At 33.3% G+C, this 19,765-nt stretch overlaps 1 protein-coding gene across 1 annotated transcript in view; it reads left to right on the top strand.

Annotated features, from left to right (window-relative positions):
* The window catches only part of LOC150102348 (poly [ADP-ribose] polymerase tankyrase-like), a 1,002,656-nt gene extending 984,213 nt beyond the window's left edge, over positions 1-18,443 (top strand). The window contains 2 exon segments of the mRNA XM_090399561.1: positions 1,832-1,943; positions 15,239-18,443. Of these exon segments, the coding sequence (XP_090255687.1) occupies positions 1,832-1,943; positions 15,239-15,384 (258 nt within the window). The 3' untranslated portion in view covers positions 15,385-18,443.
* Positions 18,444-19,765: the final 1,322 nt, after the last annotated feature.

Below are 19,765 nucleotides of genomic sequence, written 5' to 3'. Positions count from 1 at the left end.
TATGTCTGAGACACTGCAGAAAAAACAGCCAGAATCTTAAAGAAATACAATCTTTGCATGACTTCTTACAAATGCTACTTGAAACTAGCTGCTGTTATTCTTTCTATAAAGGCCAAATCCTTTCTCTCTCAGTTCTTGGTGTATATAGTTTCTTGTTCCCGAAAGTTGGCCTACTATTTACAGGCAGGAAGATCAGCCACCATCCACATGAAAAAACATAAAAAATATATCTGCAGTTATGACTATGATCAATCAGGCTTTGCATACCATACTTTGGCTATAGCTCATAGAATCAACTGGAAAAAGACTACTATAGTAAATTTAGAAGTGAAAGACTGTTTTTAGAATCTGTAGCTGCTTTCAAAACTCGGCTTATTTGAGATCCTGGTTTGCATCCAAGGCTGTCATGTGAACAGGGCTTTAAGAACAGGGCTTCTGGATTATGTAATAAAATTAATTAATAAAAATAGAAAAAAAAACAGTCCTTAGCCCACTCACAGTACTAATATACTCTAGATTTACATTACATGAATTGAACTTGCTTTAAAATAAACCAAGATCAACATGTATTTTTGCTCCCCAGTCAGTATAAAAGTGATTACTCTTTTAAATTATCCTTCAACTTTAAATCCTTCAAGTTTTGCTTGTGGATTTCTAAATACATACACAGTATGTGTTTTACAGCATAAATCTTTTTATATATACTTCAATTCTGACTACTGATTTATTACTCAAGTAGAAAGGATATCTTTTTCTTTATTAGATTCAGTTATGCCATGTAAATTTAATGATGTGAACAGTTTTCTCTTTATACCTTTATGCTCTTCAAAATTTACAAAATGACGCAACACACACACACACACACACACACACACACACTCTCACTCACTCACTCACTCCTACACTGCACATTCTTCATCTTGCACTGTAATATCCATCTCTTTATACCACTCAAAGACTTGGCTGATATGTGATTTTCAGTTGATAGTGGTGTGCATATCTTCTGCAATGATAGGTGCTGTGGTGAAACAAATTTGTGACCTTCTTTGACTACTGTGTGTACCAAAATTAACTTATCACGTATCAGAATATGTTTATGTCAAAATATAGTTCTTCATATGAGAATGTGTCTTTTATCTTATTTTATTTTTTTACATACCTCCTGTATGTTATATAAGTCATATAGCATCCTCGTGAACAGCCAATAATAATACTTAGATTAGAAATGTTAGTTAATTCGAATGCTTTTTTTTTTTCAGCTGTCTTTTGGCATTTTGCAGTTCTCTTGCTATATTTGATATGAGAGTTAGCAGTATTAATTACTGATTTGTTCATTATTATTACTGTAATAATCAGTAAAGTGTCTAACATGCTCTTCCTTTCAGGTGACTACTTTTTTTTTTATTTATTTATTTAAATGGCCAGTAGATAAAATGAGACAACAGGAGTATAAGATTTCAAAATGGTTGACCACAGCTGTACTATTGGGATGCAAACTATTAAATGTTTATTTTTATATAAAAATGACTTTTTTTTTTTTTCCTTTAGTATGAATAACTATTTGTTGTGCAAAATAACATTTTCTTCCTATAACACAAATTGTTCACTGATTTTCTCATTGCATTTGGATATAGAGTAGGGAAAAAAACCTATAAAAAGTAATTATTAAAAAAAATGCTTATTTTACATTGTGTGGATAGCATTATTGCAATCCAGACCTGATCTATGCCATAGAACTTGCCATCATTGCTACATTAGATAAATATGCTTACAATAAATTTGAATGGGATGTTTTCAATTATGACAGTTTGCATTCTTTTCCTTTTTTTAGGTTGCACTTGGAAATATCAAAGATGCTTCTTCTCTTGATAATGAAAAATATGATAGTGTTAAAGCCTTAGGTCGTAAACAGCCTGATCCACTATTCCATGTTTCATGGAAAGGTAAATGTGAAATGCTTATAAAACATTTATACTTTTATTTAATACTGGTATATACTGAAGATATGTTTCACTATAATGTGCAGAATCCTTTGATGGAAAAGCAGAGAAAGACAAAAATATTAACAAATTGATGTCTTGAAATGTACAGCATCCATTAGGTTGTATTTTAATAAAATATTTTCTATTAAATGGATTGGTACCATAGCAACATAAGTGTTACCAACACAAAGACAAAAATAATGTTTTTCTAAGCAGCAAATACAAGATGTCATATTCAGAATATAATGACAAGAGAAAAGGAATACTTATATTATGAGATAATCTTGAATGGCAGATAATCAGAATGGGGAATTGTACAATGAGACTTATCCAGAGAAGGTTGTACTAATTAATAAGTGAAGGAATTTATTGAGTGCTGTTGGAGATTTAAACAGCAAAGCAGGAAATGTTTACCAGACATGTTTTGGGAAAACTTGGAGAAAAGAGCAAAGCTAATAATAATGGTATAGTTCCTACTATTGGGTTTGCAAATAAGTTCGTTCTGTTTATGCATTAGTACAAGTTTACGCTGCTTCGCCTGTCGCTGTTGTTGCGCTGCTGCACTTTGCTATTGTGCAGTTGAAAGGTAACATTTCACATAACCTTTCAGTGAATTTTCGTTTGGCCTACTTCAGTTGCATCTGTGTAACATATTTTTAGAAAAGGAAGGAAATAACATACATTACCAACATATTTTGCTTTTTTATTTCAAAAAAGGCAAACGAGCTGTGGAGGCCCATAAAAAAAATATGCAGTGTATATGAGGATGGTGCCTTAACAGAACATGTGTGCCAAAAGTGGTTTGCCAAATTCCGTTCTGGAATTTGGCAAACCACTGACATCGAAATCTTTTCGATGTCAGTGATGCGGTGGTCGCCCAACCGAGGTTGATTTGAGTGTTGTGAAGGATATTGTCGACAAAAATCCATCACAAACTGTGGGAGATTGCTGCAGTACTGAGCATATCCCATACAAGCGTTGAAAACCATTTGCACAAGCTGGGATATGTTTTAAAACTCAATGTTTGGGTGCCGCATGAATTGACTGAGGCCAATATGACTGCTCGCATATCCATCTGTGATTCGCTGCGATCAAAAAATCTACCCATTTTTGAAGCTGATGATTACGGGAGATGAAAAATGGGTCATGTACGATAACGTGGTACGTAAAAGATCATGGGGCACAAGCGCGAACCGCTGCAAACAACCTCGAAAGCGGGATTGCACCCGAAGAAGATCATGCTCTCTGGGATTATAAAGGTGTTGTCCACTATGAGGTGTTACCGTCAGGCAGAACGATTGATTTAACTGTCTGTTGCTCACAGTTAACGCGACTGGCCTGTGCAATTAGCTCAAAACGTCCTGAATTGGCAAGGAAAGGAGGTTGTGTTTCACCATGACAAAGCCAGACCCCACATATCGTTAACAACCTGGAGTAAATTGTTACGTCTTGGCCACATCCTCCGTATTCACCGGACCTGGTACCTTCCGATTACCACTTATTCTGATCGTTGCAGAATTATCTGAATGGGAAAACCTTCACTAATGAGGAGGCTGTCAAAAAGACACCTGGATCAGATTTTTGCCAGTAAACCTCAGGAGTTTTATGAACGCGGCATAATGAAGTTGGCGGACAGATGGCAAGAGGTCATTGATAAAGAGGGTCAATATATAACTGACTAGTATGTATTATATATATTAAATAAAATGTGTTTCATTCCACTCTGAAAAACCGAACGAACTTATTTGCTAACCAGTACATTCTGTTCTGGACATGGACTTGTTATTACTTACATCATAATCCAACACAAAATGTGCACAAATTCACATGGAGAGAAAACACAAGAAATAAGAAGTCTCATTATTTATTGATAGCAATATCTTCACAGTAGTTCAAGACATAGGATTATATGGAGGATTTGAAATAGCAAATGGTCAGATAGGAGATGATAATTGCTGTATTATTGTTGAAAGCAATATCTTCACACTAGTGAAGATATTGCTATCAACTCATGATACTGAGTTGTATATCAGTATCAATTCATGATACTGAGTATATACAGAAAATTTCAAATAAGAAGTAATTACCATTTAGTTTTGAAGGATAAAATTAAATATTATATTGATGAAAAGTGTGTAAAAAGTTTTTAAAAGAAATTAGAGGTGAACTGTAGATTCAAATACACAAATATTATTCAAGAAAAAAGTAAAGTTTGTAAACATGCACCAAACCGTGGAGATTTGCTGAATGAACCAGAAGAAAACATTGATTGTTTCAGCCAGAGAGACATTGGTGCAAGGAAAAGAAATCATATTGAAAGTTCCTGGCAAACAAGTCTACATGTGCTCTGAGCGAATACAGAGGTAAATCAATGTGTAAAACTAGCTAAACAAGTCATTGGAAGACTTTAGAAAGAACATAGAAAAATAAATATCAGGAAGGTAACAAAATATTTTGGAAACTATTGAAAAACCTTAGGAAAAAAATGGAGGAAAGAATACTATAAAAGGAATCAGAGATGAGAAAGGTGACATGACACCAAACATAAAATATTCTAGATGTCTGGAGTAATTATTTTGAGAGATTACTAAATGAAACAAGCACTGCCATGGTTGCAGAGAATGCTCAGGAAGAAAGCAATCAGGAATACATCATGACATTCAATACATGAGGTAGAAAAAGCCATGGAGGAAATTATATTTGACCAGAAATGCTCAAATATGGATGCATAAAAGCGTTACAGTGGCTATACATTGCATAATTCAGAAGGCCTAGTCAGAATGTTGAATTCCACATGATTCAAGTAGAAATTTCATAGTACCCAGCTATAAAAAGAGAAATAAAACAATGTGAGAATTATAGAGTAATTTCCTTGCTGAGTGAGTGTTCTTGGTAAAATTTATGCAAACACCCTTAAGAAAAACTATAGATGGGAAACTTGGAGAACAAACCAGGGTCCAGGCCCAATAGAGATCATCATGATCACACTTTCACTTTAAGACAAAATAGTTGTGAAATTGTTGCAATATAAGAAAGCTGAAAGTTTATTTTTCACTTGGTTAGAGTATAATAAATTTAGTTTAATCCTTTATCCAAGTGTGAGCCAACAAAGTTTGTGACTGAAAGTATCTTCAGGACTGGGTTAAGGTGGTACAACACCAGGGAAACTCCTTGCAAAGGTGGAGCAAGCTACCAACACTCCTATCTCAGTATCTCCTATAATGCAAAACACATCTCCTTGCGGATATGTATAATGTTATGCGTTAAGGGAAGGGCCACTACCCAGACTAGTTTCGACCTTTATTGAGGTCTCTTCAGTGGGAGCCAAGCCCAAGTGGAGATACCAGGCAGAAGCATTAGCAGGTCATCTCTACCTATAGGAATTGCCAATTGGTGTGCCACCCTTTTTTTAATAATTTACTCTGGATTTAGAGAAAGATGTTGAAAGTTTATTTTTCACTTGGTTAGAGTATAATAAATTTAGTTTAATCCTTTATCCAAGTATGAGCAAACAAAGTTTGTGCCTGAAAGTATCTTCAGGACTGGGTTAAGGTGGTACAACACCAGAGCAACTCATTGCAAAGGTGGAGCAAGATACCAACATCCTATCTCAGTATCTCCTATAATGCGAAATGCCCTGGTGTTGTACCACCTTAACCCAGTCCTGAAGATACTTTCAGGCACAAACTTTGTTTGCTCACACTTGGATAAAGGATTAAACTAAATTTATTATAACAAAGCTGTATTTAATTTGTATATCTGGAAAAGGCATATAACAAGTTGCCAAGAGTAAAGCTATTCAAAAAATGCTACAGTTATGTTGTGTAAATAGTACATTCTATTGAATAATATACGGTTGGTATTTAAGTTTTAAGTTAGCAGTCTATTGAAGAAGGTACAGGAAGATGGTTTGATGTTAAGTCATGCTTGAGACAAGGGTGCACATTATTTCAACTGCTATTCATTGTATATGGATCACATTATGAAGGAGTGTAGTATTTAATCCGATATTCAAAAAGGATAGGTTAATCTCAGCTTTTTACTTTATGCAAATCATGTTATTTTCCTAAATATATTGGAATTATTTAAGATTCCTTAATTAAATTGAATAACTGCTGTAAATTTGATATGAATATCAGTAGTAAAAAGACCTACCATGGAAATAGCTAGGAACATTATTAGCATCAACTATCCTGAAGAGAGGCTATAAAATGAGTTAAACATTTCAGCTGTTTAGGCACAAACTTAAGATAGCAAATGTAATATGAAAATAGAACATAATCAGCAAACCATATGTAAGGGAGTTAAGTTTTTTATGTTGCTCCCACCTACAAAAGGTAATTTACAAACCTATAGTACATTTTGTACCATTGTGAGCAAAGGTTTTTTTTTTTCTTTTCTATTTTATGTATACATATCTAACCGGATAGCTTAGTGGCTATGCACTTCGCAACCATACGCCTGGAGAAGGAGTGTCCTAGGTTCGATTCCCTTCAACGACATGAGGAGCTTAAAGATCCTCCTCAGCTTTAGCCAGGTTAGCTGATCTTGGGCATGTACAGCAATGGTTTTTCTACCAGTTTATCTGGGGTTTTTCATCCTGCAAGCAGACAAACCAGCCCCTTGAACACACAGGCTACAGTCATAGGATATAGCATGGCAAGAAAGACAACCGGGAAACAACCTTGCTCATAGTCAATTCCCTAGATGGTGGCGTATATATAGCTGCCCCTAAACAGCCGAAAGGCTATAACCACACACAGCATATACATACGAGGGTGGTCGAAAAGTTCTTGACCTAACAATTAAAAAACAAATTTATAATTTCAAAATTATTTTTATTTTTCAACATAATCTCCCTTAAGACTAATACATTGAGTGGATGTTCCAACAATTCATAGTGCAGATCCCTTAATTTTCCCATTGCCAAAACTTCTTTGTGGGCAGCTGCATTGTCCTGATGAAAGATGATTTTTTTCTTCTGCAAAACGAGTTATTTCTGATGATTTTTTTTTTTTTTTTCACCTTGTCTAGTTAAAAGATCGGAATAATATTCCCCGGTTATTGTTTTACCCTTTTCAAGATAATTAATAAACAAGATGCCTTTAGCTTCCCAAAACACCAGTGCCATGACCTTTCCTGCTGATGGAACCGACATTGTCTTCTTTGGCACAACAAATGGTTTCTATCTACTGTTTTGACTGCTGTTTGGATTGTTGTATGTAATGGTGAATCCAGGTCTCATCGATAGTAATAAATCGATGCACGCTCCAAGCACTGTTCAGAGATTTTCATGAAAGTGCATATTTGATCTGCTGTGTGCAAGCACGGCACCCATCTTGCGCAAAGCTTTTTCATATGCAATTCTTCATGCAAAATATATCTTACACGTTCTTTTGAAATGTGCCTATAGTCTCAGCAATTTCATACACTTTGACTCGCCGGGCATCCAATACCATATCGTGCACTTGATCAATGATTTCTAGTGTTGTTACACTTTTTGGACGTCCTTCACGTGGATCATCTTCAAGGCTGGTACAGCCACATTTAAACTCGGCAGCCCATTTCTTAATTGTCGAAATTGAAGGAGAAGAGTGCCCATAAACATTATTTAAATTAAGGGGATATTAAATCCCACATTGATTCCGATCTTCGAGTTTCTTATTCGGTTTTAAAACAAAGAGTTTCATGCCGAATATAGTGACTATAAACGTATCGGCGATAGCGTAAGCTAAAGCATATAGTTCAAGTACGTAGTACAAACTAGGGCAACTCGTTGCAAAGATGGAGAAAGTTCTGATCGCTATTCTTAGTATTTTCCATAATGTAAAACCCATCTCCTAGGAGATGTATGATGTTATACATTATGGTGGGAGGTCACTACCCAGACCGGTTTCGATCTATATTGAGATCTCATCAGTGAGTAGCTAGACCAAAGTATAATACTATACCCTTAGTATTATACTTTGAAAAGAACTTATGTACTCTGCTATACGAGTTGTCAAAAAGGTGCACCCATAAATCATTTAAAGTAAAGAGCCAATAGGCTTCATTTCGGCAATGTAAAACATTATTTAAATTAAGGGGATATTAAATCCCACATTGTTTTAAAACCGAATAAGAAACTCAGATAGGAATCAAAGCGTTTCATGCCCAATATAGTGACTATAAACGTATCGGCAACTACTAGCGTAAGCTAAAGCATGTAGTTCAAGTACGTAGTACAAACTAGGGCATCTTGTTGCAAAGGTGGAGAAAGTTCTGATCGTTATTGTATTTTCCATAATGTCAAACCCATCTCCTAGGAGATGTATGATGTTACAATGTGGGATTTAATATCCTCTTAATTTAAATAATGTTTTACATCGCCAAAATGAAGCTTGTTGGCTCTTTACCTTAAATGAAGTGCCCATAAACTTTTATGAACTTCAAATGAATTTCTTTTGGTGTTAAACCTTCTTTTACAAAGAATTTTATAATTGCACGATACTCAATTTTATCCATTTCAAGGCATATAGACAACACTTTTGCTTCAGACAGCTGTAAAAACAAACTACTTGATAGAATGACTTGCAATTTTACATGGATGCTTATGACAGGTGTACCAACTTAGAAAAATAAATTGTTCCAACAGTGTTGCCATCTGTGGTTGAGACCAAGAACTTTTCAGGCCACCCTCGTGTGTGTGTGTATAGTAATCCCTTATTTAGTGCGTCATTTTTTTTTCGATACCCAAATTCGATTAGTGCGCCTATATACATCTTAAAAATAAATGTTACAGATTTTAAAAATTTGCTATCTATACATTTTTATGGCTAACTATTTTTAAAAATCACTCACCAGAATGAAATAATTCAGTTACTAATTTAAAACATTTTATAAAGTTATATTTAATGGCATACTACACTGCTTCCATGTACACCATGTATACTATGTTCCAAATTTTTACTGCCAAAATTTATGTCGTCTGCTGTAGTACTCCCACAGATTCGAGACCCTTCGACACTTCGCACGTCACAAAAAGGAGAATCCGTTCCGATAATAGGGTAATCAATCCGTCTTCTGGGGTGAGTTGTTTATTATTACGCGTCGGAAAATTAACTTCTCTTTTATGATCATTGTAGTTTTTAAAGTAGTAACTATTTTGCATGTATAAGAGTTGGGAAATTTTATCTATAAAGCACTTTGCGTGTTGGCGACCAATTAGTACGTCCTTAATTTCTTTCTCCCCTTCAATGATATAACGTCCAAGAGTTGATTAAATCTCATTCTGAAGAATTGAGGGATTCCTACCTGCTGAATTTAGATGCACAGTGGGAAGATCTCAAAGAAACTTTAATCACTGATAGTCAGCCAAAAGAGATTTCACAGAAACAATTTGAAAATATTTTTCGTACAATTGAAGTGTTTAAGCAGCAATGCTTTAGAGGCTGACCCTGATGAAGAGAGAAGCAGTAAAATTTGCAGAAAAGTAGAATAGTTAATTCTACAAAATTCCTGCCAAACTACGTTAGCTCAATTCATTAAGAAGTAGAATAATAAAATTTATATTCTGAATATGTTTTATTGTCTTTCAGCTTCATGGGTTTTCCTTTAACTAGCCCCTGAGACATACCCTAATTATTTTATAAAAAAAATTAAGGGTTCAAGAAATTTGAGGAATGAATTATACTTTTTCCCGTACGTTATTGTATTCGATTAATGCACCTGTTTTAAAGAACGCATTAGGCGCACTAATCGAGGAACTGCTGTATACATACATATATATATATATATATATATATATATATATATATATATATTTTTTTTTTTTTTTTCTTCTAAACTCTAGAGCAGAGTTTGGAAACTCTGCTCTAGAGACCAAACATGGAACTTTTTCAAGCCACTTCAGGCCTCCAGTAAGCAGTGTGGCAGCCTCATACCAGTTTTAACTTATGGATCTGAGCTGGGTTAGAAATAAAACGTGATCAAAGACAGGTAGCATCAATGGCAGTATCATGTTAAAAACAATAATGTTAGGAAAAAAACTTGACATTGTTAGCATTCAGGGAATGATTAGGAAAGCAATTTTTTTTTCCCAGGTTGGTAGGAAAAAAGACTCAAAGGTACACCAAGATATAGGTGGATTGATACAATATAAATATCTTAGAAGACCAAAATGTAAGATCTGAAAATATTGGAGTGGCAAAAATATGATGGTATGGTCCTGTTTTTCTGGTTTGCCCTCAGACCACTGTGGTGCCATGAACATTGAACTCTGAGTAAACATTCTGAACAATGCAATGCTCCCTACTTTGTAGTGTTTCTATGGAACTGACCATTGTCTCTTTCAGCAAGACAATGCACCATGTCATAAGGCTGCTGCTGCTGAAACTGCATGGGTTGTGAACATGAATGTCACCACACTCGACTGGTTGCCAGAGAGCCCTGATCTTAACTCTTTTGAACATCTCATCGTTAGGTGAGGTCAGTTTGTCAGCAGACGTCTGCTGCACAATAGTCCAGTATCTCATTACATGCATACATGAAGAAGAGTCAAAAATTCTCATTGATTGTTATCATACGCTTATTGGTATGATAACAATCAGTGGAAAATATTTTCTCCCTTAGGATTGCTGCAGTCACCATAGCGAAAGGAGTTTCTACATCTTATTAAAGTGGATGGAATGGGTGTTTGTTCCTCGCACTATGGTGTCTGTTGACTTCTTTCTAAGCACTGTGTGCATGTGTTTATACATACAAGGGGAATCTGGAAGGTTCTGATAAATACTTAGAAGAAAAATTATTAAAACAACCGATAACCACAAGAAAGAACATACATGGATATAAGAATATATGACTATATCGGTTATATCAGTTGCTTTAATATTGTTTTTGTTCTTGGTGTTTATCAGAACATTCCAGACCTCCCCCCCTCCCCCCATGTACACACACACATGCATTTTAATGGTAACACATAACCTACAGAGATAGATGCATTATCATTTGCAGATGATCAAACTATATTAGCTTCGTCAGATGATTTACAGAGATCAGTATAATCATTAAATGAAATCTCAGAGCAATAATACGAAAATATTATTATTACGCGACACCTCCAGGGAGTTCAAGGACTCATCGTGGGAGGACTAACTGCTCTACTTCGCTAAATATATCTCATCCTCTCCACTGCTACTTAATTTTCCAACTACGACACTACTACCACTCTCACACCATCTATCGCCCATCATCACCAACAACGGTATTTTTTGGCTGTAAATTGTATGTGTTCTGAAAGCCAATTTGTCTGTATGTGGGATGAAAAACGCGAGTTTCCGGTAGGGGAAAAACCCTGCTACCACCGTATTGGGGGGGGGGGGAACCATGTGAAGGTGAGGATTGGGGGCTAGGGCTATGTCAGAAGCCCTAGTGTGATTAGTGCATTCCCAAAAGGCAATGTGGAGGTCTACTCCCAGTTATTTGGCTTTGGCTCTTAACACGTTCGCTGCCAACTACGAGTATATTCGTAGTTCGTATATGAGCTTCACAAGCCAACTACGAGTATACTCGTATGTCGATTTACCGACCTCCTATGCCAAACACGAGTTATCCCTTTGTATAATTACCTTAATTTGGACCCTTGGATTCTGAATAAAGTGGAGAGCATGTCTGGGGGCTTGGTAGAAGGGAAATAATTCAACTAAAATATAGTATATTGTATATGTGCCTCAGATGCCAAACTACGAGTATACTCATAGTTCATGTATGAGCTTCACAAGCCCACTACGAGTATACTTGTATGTCGATTACCAACCTCCTATGCCAAGTGTGAGTTAATCCGTAGTATAACACGTAATTTGTAAATCAATTTAAAACTAGTAAAATCAATAAAAATAAAAACCAATCAATGAAATAAAAAAGCACTCAGTAAAATAAAAAAATAAAAAAAAAATTTATTCAAATTAAGAATGGTGCATTTTAAAACAATTTTCCATGCACAATGGTGGTTTTTCCTGGCAAACAGGACAATAATAATGTGTTTCGCGTCTACGTTTGTTTCTTGTACAGACACGTCATGGCTTTGTCGGTTGATTCTTTTTTTCTGTTGGTGGTAAAATTTCCAAATAATGAAAATCCCGATTCCTCCTGATATTCTCTGATGCTGTAAGTTCATCCATTCCAACAAAAATTGAGATAAATTTATCTCTAAATGAATAACATCTGGTGGATTGTTTTTCCTATTATTTCTCAGCGTTCCACACACACATACGTTTTTCTGTTGGTAAGCGATTCTGTTAGAGCTACAGAATTATAAAAATTGTCCACATGCAATACATAACCCCTGTCTAACTATTCTTCCATCAAGTGGAATACAACATCATATGCGTGACCCATTTTCGCTAAAGAGGATTCAGATTTTCCTGTATAAATTTTTATTTTTATCACCAATCCAATAGATTCACACAGTTCATAGAATTTCACGCCATATTTATGTTTTTTGTTTTTTATGTATTGCCGAAATGCCAGTCTACCACGCCACAACACCATTGACTCATCAATACATAAGTGTAGCAATTTCGCATTACACTATTAAAATGATCTAGGACTGGTCTTAATTTGTGCAATTTATCATTAGCTGCTTGAGAATTATCTGCGAAATGCAAATGACGCAATAAAATTCGAAATCGATTTCGGCTCATTTTAGAGCGCCAAAATGGCAAATTGTAAAGTTGATTTGTACTCCGATAATGCTCAATAGACAGTAAATTACAAGGACCCATATGAAGTAAAAGTCCAAGAAATAATTTCATTTCAGGTATGTCTGTTGCTTTCCAGTTAGAAATTCTTCGACTTTTTTTGAACTTCGCTCGGCTTTCCTCAATATTTTGTAAAGCATATAAATTGGTTTGTTCTACTAAAATTGTGAGAAAATCTTCAGAAAAATTCAACTAACCTTTTGATACTGAAATTTCCAGTGTCAATTTTAAAACCTGCAGTTTCAACAAAGTCAAATTGTGGGGGCTCTTCTTCTGAATTTTCCCAATAAGTTGATGTATTTGGCTGGTTGCTAACTTCATCTTCAAAAGTTTCTTCTTCATCGGAGTCACCGCTAGAGTCGTCTGTAGGATCATCTTCGGAATCAGAACCAAATATTTCATGAAATTCATCATCGCTCATATTAGCATAAGCTTCTACTTCTATATCAGGAAGTTTTCTTTTACTGGCCATGGCGAAATTGAAGGTTCTTAGAGACTAGAAACTAAAACTGAACTATACGCAATAAACACTGCCGTCAGAACATGTAATATATAGATGGAAGTGATACGAGATTACTCATAGTTGGCATATGAAACAAAATTCTATCTGATAAGCCGGCTACGAGATTACTCGTAGTGACCTTGAAGACGCGAAAGCGTCTTCAAGGTCACTACTAGTAATCTCGTTTTAGGTCACTACTAGTAATCTCGTTACTAGTAAACTAGATTTTCGTTTACTCCAAACAGACGTGCAGCAACACAGTATTTTCTTTTGCAAATTTAATCAATTTGCACTTAAAACTCGCATCATATTTCATTCTTTTAAAAGGAGCCATTGCACTTCAGTTCACTATTTGTCAACTGGTCAATACGAAATAAATTTTCTTTTATCAACTAGGTATTTTATATCTTTTGCTAAAACAAAGAATGGAAGGACTAAAAAGGCAGTTATGATCCTAGTGGTTGATGCCTGTAAAAAAATTTAACTTAGAAACTGTCATAATTTTTATTTTTAAAGAAATTTTTCGATTCGACTTATACAACGAGTATACTATAAAAACTCAAAAAATCCCAGTATTGACTTATATGCCAGGTTGACTTGTACCGGAATATATTTGGTACTTCAAGTAAAATTACTTATTCCAAAGAATAAGTATTTCATACTTTATCTAAAATGACCCATTATTCTATAGAATAATGAAACTTGAAAGTGCGTGCGTGCGTGTGTGTGTCTGCATTGAAAAGTAGATGACAAAGTACATCCCTACTGCTCTTCTTTATATTTATTCTGATTTCACTGTTATTTTATTTCCTGCATATATTTCTTGAATTAATTGTAAGAGTTAGTTTGATATATTTAAATCTATTAACATTGTGTATATATATATATATATATATATTTTTTTTTTTTTTTTTTTTTTTTTTTGGTTGTGGCTTTGATATATTCTTTTCTAGTTCTGTTAAATTGCTCATCTTTGTTTTTTTCCCCTTACTTTTTTGGAGTAGCATTATTTCTCTTGTACTCTGTTTCTGTTGTCTTGGAATTTAGCCATTTTTTGGTAACCTGTCCCAATTATATTGCCTCATTTTACTCATTATTTTACGCTTTCTGTTATTGCTTTTATCAGGATCATTTTCAGATTTTCCCATTCTTCCTCTGTATCATTTGATCCTTTTGTGGTTTCTTTTTATTCATCAGTACATTTTTGATATTGCTGCTTATGACAGATCTTGTAATTGAAGGAATATTGTAACTTCATTGAGAGGCATTTTTCATTTTGTTATTTTTAGCTTGGTTTAAATTGGATTTTTTTCATTCCTATAATGATTACAATTTAATTCAAAGCTTCTGTATGAGCTTACAACTTGGATTAACTCAAATAGCTTAAAATTTGCAGTTATGTATTTGATAACTGATTTACATTCTCAGACTAACCATGATAGTTATGTATTTCTGTGTTCAAATGCAGTTCTTTGTTTTTATTATCATAAATTACATAATCTTGTAGTTTGCAGCCATTACAATTGATATCTTCACCAAATTTACCTATGTTAGTTTTGGAATTTCTGTTTCCTATTTTGGCATTAAATCTTCTGCTAGTAAGTCATATTTCCCCATAACAGGTTACTAGCTAAATTCAAAAGTGGAGATGCATTTTAATAGCATCTCCACTTTTTGGAATATTAGGGTTATAATATCCATCATACTCAATCAGCAGTACCCTGTTTTTAGTTTGGAACAGGATGGACCACAAGAGGATGAGATTGGCACTTAAGCATGAGGCAAGAGAGACTATAATTTGTGCTTCATTATTCCTTCACACTCCCTTATTTGTTTTTATGCTTTTAATGAATAATGCTGGTTTCTTAAAAACCAGCATTATTCATGAGTATTTCTTAATACTAATAATATATATTTCTATGTCTAATCTATTACTATTTCTGTAAGAATAGAATGATTTAATTTGTTTCTTACAATGGTTATATACTACCTACAGTTATATATTATTTCACTTTTAGGTTTGGTGGTTCCACTTAGCAAAGTAGTGACAGACTTCGAGAAACATGACTCCAATCATACCAGCCATTTCCTCAATTTTAATGAATATGTGGTGTATAAGCCTTCTCAGGTGTGTATCCGTTACCTAATTCAGTTTAAGGAATGAGCCTTTGCAAGCATAAGAGCTAGATATGAACCTTTGCTACAAAAGTGCATGTAGTTATCATGCACCTGGTATATATATATATATACATATATATATGTGAAAAGTTGGACTGGATAAAGCAAATTTTGTACAAGTTGACGATGGGATATGAACTGAAGAGAAGATTTGATGATGAGAATATATGAATTGAAATAATTCTAGAAGAATCTGCCTGTATATTTTTAGACAATTTCACTGCTGTTATCATGATTTTCAGGTGTGTAACCGTATACCACTGTTTATTTTTGTGGTTTAAACAAATGAAATATCAGGTAGGGTTTGCATTCATACCCCAAATCCCAGTATTTAACCACTGTAATATACAAAATATAAAGATATTTCATTTAGCTGTTAAAACAGCAATTTTACCATGAAGTGTTATTGAAACATTTGTGTATAAGATACATTTTATTACCAGACAAAGTTCTCATTCTGTTAAATCTTTTGATTAAGAGTCATTTTTAGATAAAAGAAGTAAGCTTTGTCGTGCCAAAATAAATTTGAGTTAAACATTTTATTTTAAAGAAGATGGAAATGCTCTAAATTTATCAAAAGACACTAGCAGTGGTACTAATGTGCTCATGTTTGACCACAATAAAAATGTATAGATGCATATAGATAGATTTCTTTAAGTCTTATTTTATATATATATCTCTCTCTTGAAAGAATGTTATATATCCTCTTGTATCCTTAATGAACAGTATTTGCTAAGCCATGTAGTAAAAAGCTTTAAAACTCTTAAAGTAGTTTTGTATAATACCAGAGTTTGTAAATGAATGTTTAAATTACATCATGCATGTACGGAAATTATTTTTATACATTTTTCTTGGAGTAGATTTTAAATTAAAAAAAAAAAAAAAAAAGAAAGAAAGAAAAAAGTTTCATGCTGGAATTTGGGGTAAAGTTTGAAGTGCAGTTGTAAGTGATATAACTTATAATGTTTCATAAAAGTATAATTAAGATATTTTAAAAAAATGTGTTGTGTGATGGGATGATTTCTCCCTGTCCCCTTCCCCATCCCCTCCCAATTGTAATTTAAGCCAGCAGACACAAAAGTACACACACACAATTCTCATTGAAAGAAACAATTGTGGAAGTACTTGTTTCTCACATTTGTCTGCCAGTCACTAAAATGTTTAAAAATTTTAATCAAGCTACCCTTTAGATATATTGATTTTTACTAATATGATTATTTTAGTGTGTGTGTGTGTTTATAGATTCAGATATGAAAAATTCAAATTTACTGTAAATTTTAAAATGTTAACTTGCTGAAGCACTGTTCTGGTCAAGATTACAGAGAAAATGGCATTATTCTAACACTGCCCTGGCCAAAAAAAATAAAATAAATAGCACATACAGTATTTTCACACCACTGTTTTTCCATAATTTACACAAACTTTCACTCAAATATTTACCTGGTTATATTAATATTTATGTTAAAAGAAAATTAATAGAGATAGTATTTTTTTTATTGTTTTTTTTTTTTTTTTTTTTTTAATCTTGTGTCACACAGTGCTTATAGGTTCATAATATGTCTTCTTTGAACCCTACATGAAACATATGAGTTTTACCTTCCCATTGTTGAAATTCACTAGTAGAACTGTAAGAATATTATGGCTGTGTACTTGTTACAGAATTTTACATACATCTGCAATAAAACAGCCAAGAGGGAAGATCTGTACAGAGATCTGTCATCTTCAATAAAGGAAATCCTTTATCATATTTGTTCTTATGCGTCATATCATTTCACTTAAGCATGTTGAAAGGGGGAGGGAACTCTGAACATTTTAACACTATTAAAACATTTTAATGAAATATATTTATTAAGTGTAAATTGCTGACTTCAGCCATACTACTTATCAAAATTTATATACTTTTCATTTTAGGTTACTTTTCTTTTAATAATTATTATTTTTAAGTTACAACAAAGCTGTAGTTTATTGGCCATGTATAATTAAGTAATTTATTTAATACTTGGGGTAGCTTAAAATATATTCTTCACTATATATGAAGTAAAACTTAATGAGTTTTTTTTTTTTTTTTTTTTTTTTAAGTAGTAATATTTTTTACTGCCTGGAAGATGTACAGTAACCCTATCTGTGATGAAGCAGCTTTCATCTAGTGCACTATAAATATATTTGCAAAAAATATACTAACAATTCATTGCACAAATATAAATTGCTCAGTATAAATGGATATTGTGGAGATTTGAGTTTTCAGTTTAATATAGAATAGGACTGGCAAAACTTTCTCATATGCAGGATACGAATTTGTTGTTGCTTAGCAGCGAAAAGTTTAAACTTAAATTTTAGATATTAAATATTTATGGTAATAATGAAACGTTAATTTTCTTTGTTCAAAAAGAATATGAATTTAAATTATGTATATAAATTTTAAATTAAAATGTTGCATTTTACAATCTTTTGTGGGTGATGACATAAACACACACACAGAGAAAGTATATGAAGTATACAGTTTTATTTAAAAAAAAAAAGTTCACAAATTACAGTGCATTAAAGATTACAACCTACAGCTGTTTAAGAAAAATATTAATTTTTTTTTCTTTTTTTTTTTCCAAACCTCTTATCTATACAGGTACTAATGTACTAAAGGTTTTTCTACCTTTCATGCATGGGATCAATATAAATTTTTTTTTAAAAAAATCTAAATATTAAGAGTTAAAATTGTATATTTGTAACAAAACAGCAAAGCCAGTATTAACAATGAAACACACATACGCAGAAATGTATATTGTAATCCTCACTGTGTGTCAAACTGGCAGTTAAAGTAATTCATTGAAGGTAGTGAAATCTTAGATTGTTTTGGGGTCATTGAAATTCCTTCAGAAAGATTTTCTGATCTTTTTAATACTGACCTGATTTACAGTGGAATTATAGTCTTTGTCATTTAATATAGTAAGTTATTGTATATGAATTTTTATTAAGAACTGTGAAAACTCCTATGACATGTTGTGATGCTGGAAATGAATGTAAATATTAAAGTTTCTAATTTGTTACACAGTTTGGAGCTTTACATGTATAACTATTGATATGGTCCATAGCATTTCCTTACTGAAGTCTTAACAGCTTGATTCAGTTAACATAGTTTAATATTATCTGAAGAAATAGTGAGATCTAAAAAATTTCATTTTATTTAAAATGAAATTTTTTAGATCTCACTATTAAAAAAAAATTTTTTTTTTAAATGCTTGTCAGAAAAGGAGAACATCAACAGACTAAAGGTTTTGTGTTGCCCCTCCCAAGGGAATTGTTTTCTTGTCATCAGTTGTAGCTGCTTCTAGGAAAAATTGCATGTTTCTCTCTGATCCTATACATGATCCATTTTTATTATGCTTTATTTTTTTAATGTAATAATGAATATGTACAAATGCTTCAAATCATGGTTGTGAATTTTAGCGTCAATACTTGAATCTTGCATATTGTTCAGTTTGTATCGGAGAACATTAATTACACATGTGCGTTGCCTAATTACCCAAAAAAGTAAAGCAATATAAACATGAAAGAAAGGAAACTGCATAGCAAGTTTTGTATAAATAAATCTCTAAAGAATTAAGGGATAGTAAAATGGGCACATTAGACAAGGTAGAACAGGTAACTTTATTCTGGTATAGATACAACTACTGTATCTCAGATCAAACATTTACACAGTGTGAGACACAAGATAGGTATTACACATAACAAAAACATATTGCAGAGAATGATAAAAAGATAAATTGGTAATTGCCAATCTGGTTGGCCAAGTGGTTAGCATAAAGACTCCCAAACCAACAGGCTATGAGTTCGAAATCCATCATGAGCATGGATATGTGTGTATGTGTGCATGGAAGATTAATTTATTGCCTGGTGTGAGACTACTTTCCCACTTATTGGAGGCCTGAAATGGCTTGACAAAGTTTCATGTTGGTCTCTAGAGCACGATTTCCAGATGTAAAAAATAAAGTTAAAAAACATCCTTAGTCCACTCACAGTATGAATGTACTATGAGTTCATTGAAAAATTTTCATGGTGGGAGCTATATAATATCTAGATTTTTTTACTTATTGTGAGTGAACACTAACAAATTTATGTTTATTCTTCTTGCTCACCCACCATGAACTGTTACAGTATTCTTTTTGCTACTGACATACTTTTTTTTGACTTCTGCATTGATTTAGCTTTCAGGTTGAAATTAGTCTGGATAGTAACCCATCCCATAATCCCAGAGGACATAGTTGAAGTATTCCGTGAACAATTCATAAGGGTTTTTCATCCTCATCAGTGTGAATCATGAGAAGCTCAAGTGCAGAGGAAATAAAAGATAGTTTAATTGCGAGTGAGCAGGA

The sequence above is a fragment of the Typopeltis vanoorti genome, chromosome 10, assembly GCF_054136105.1.
Source record: "Typopeltis vanoorti isolate ZY-2024b chromosome 10, IOZ_Tvanoo_1.0, whole genome shotgun sequence".
Taxonomy (NCBI): Eukaryota; Metazoa; Arthropoda; class Arachnida; order Uropygi; family Thelyphonidae; genus Typopeltis; species Typopeltis vanoorti.
Note: the sequence above shows the minus strand (reverse complement) of the source record. Positions and strands in the feature narration are given on the sequence as shown.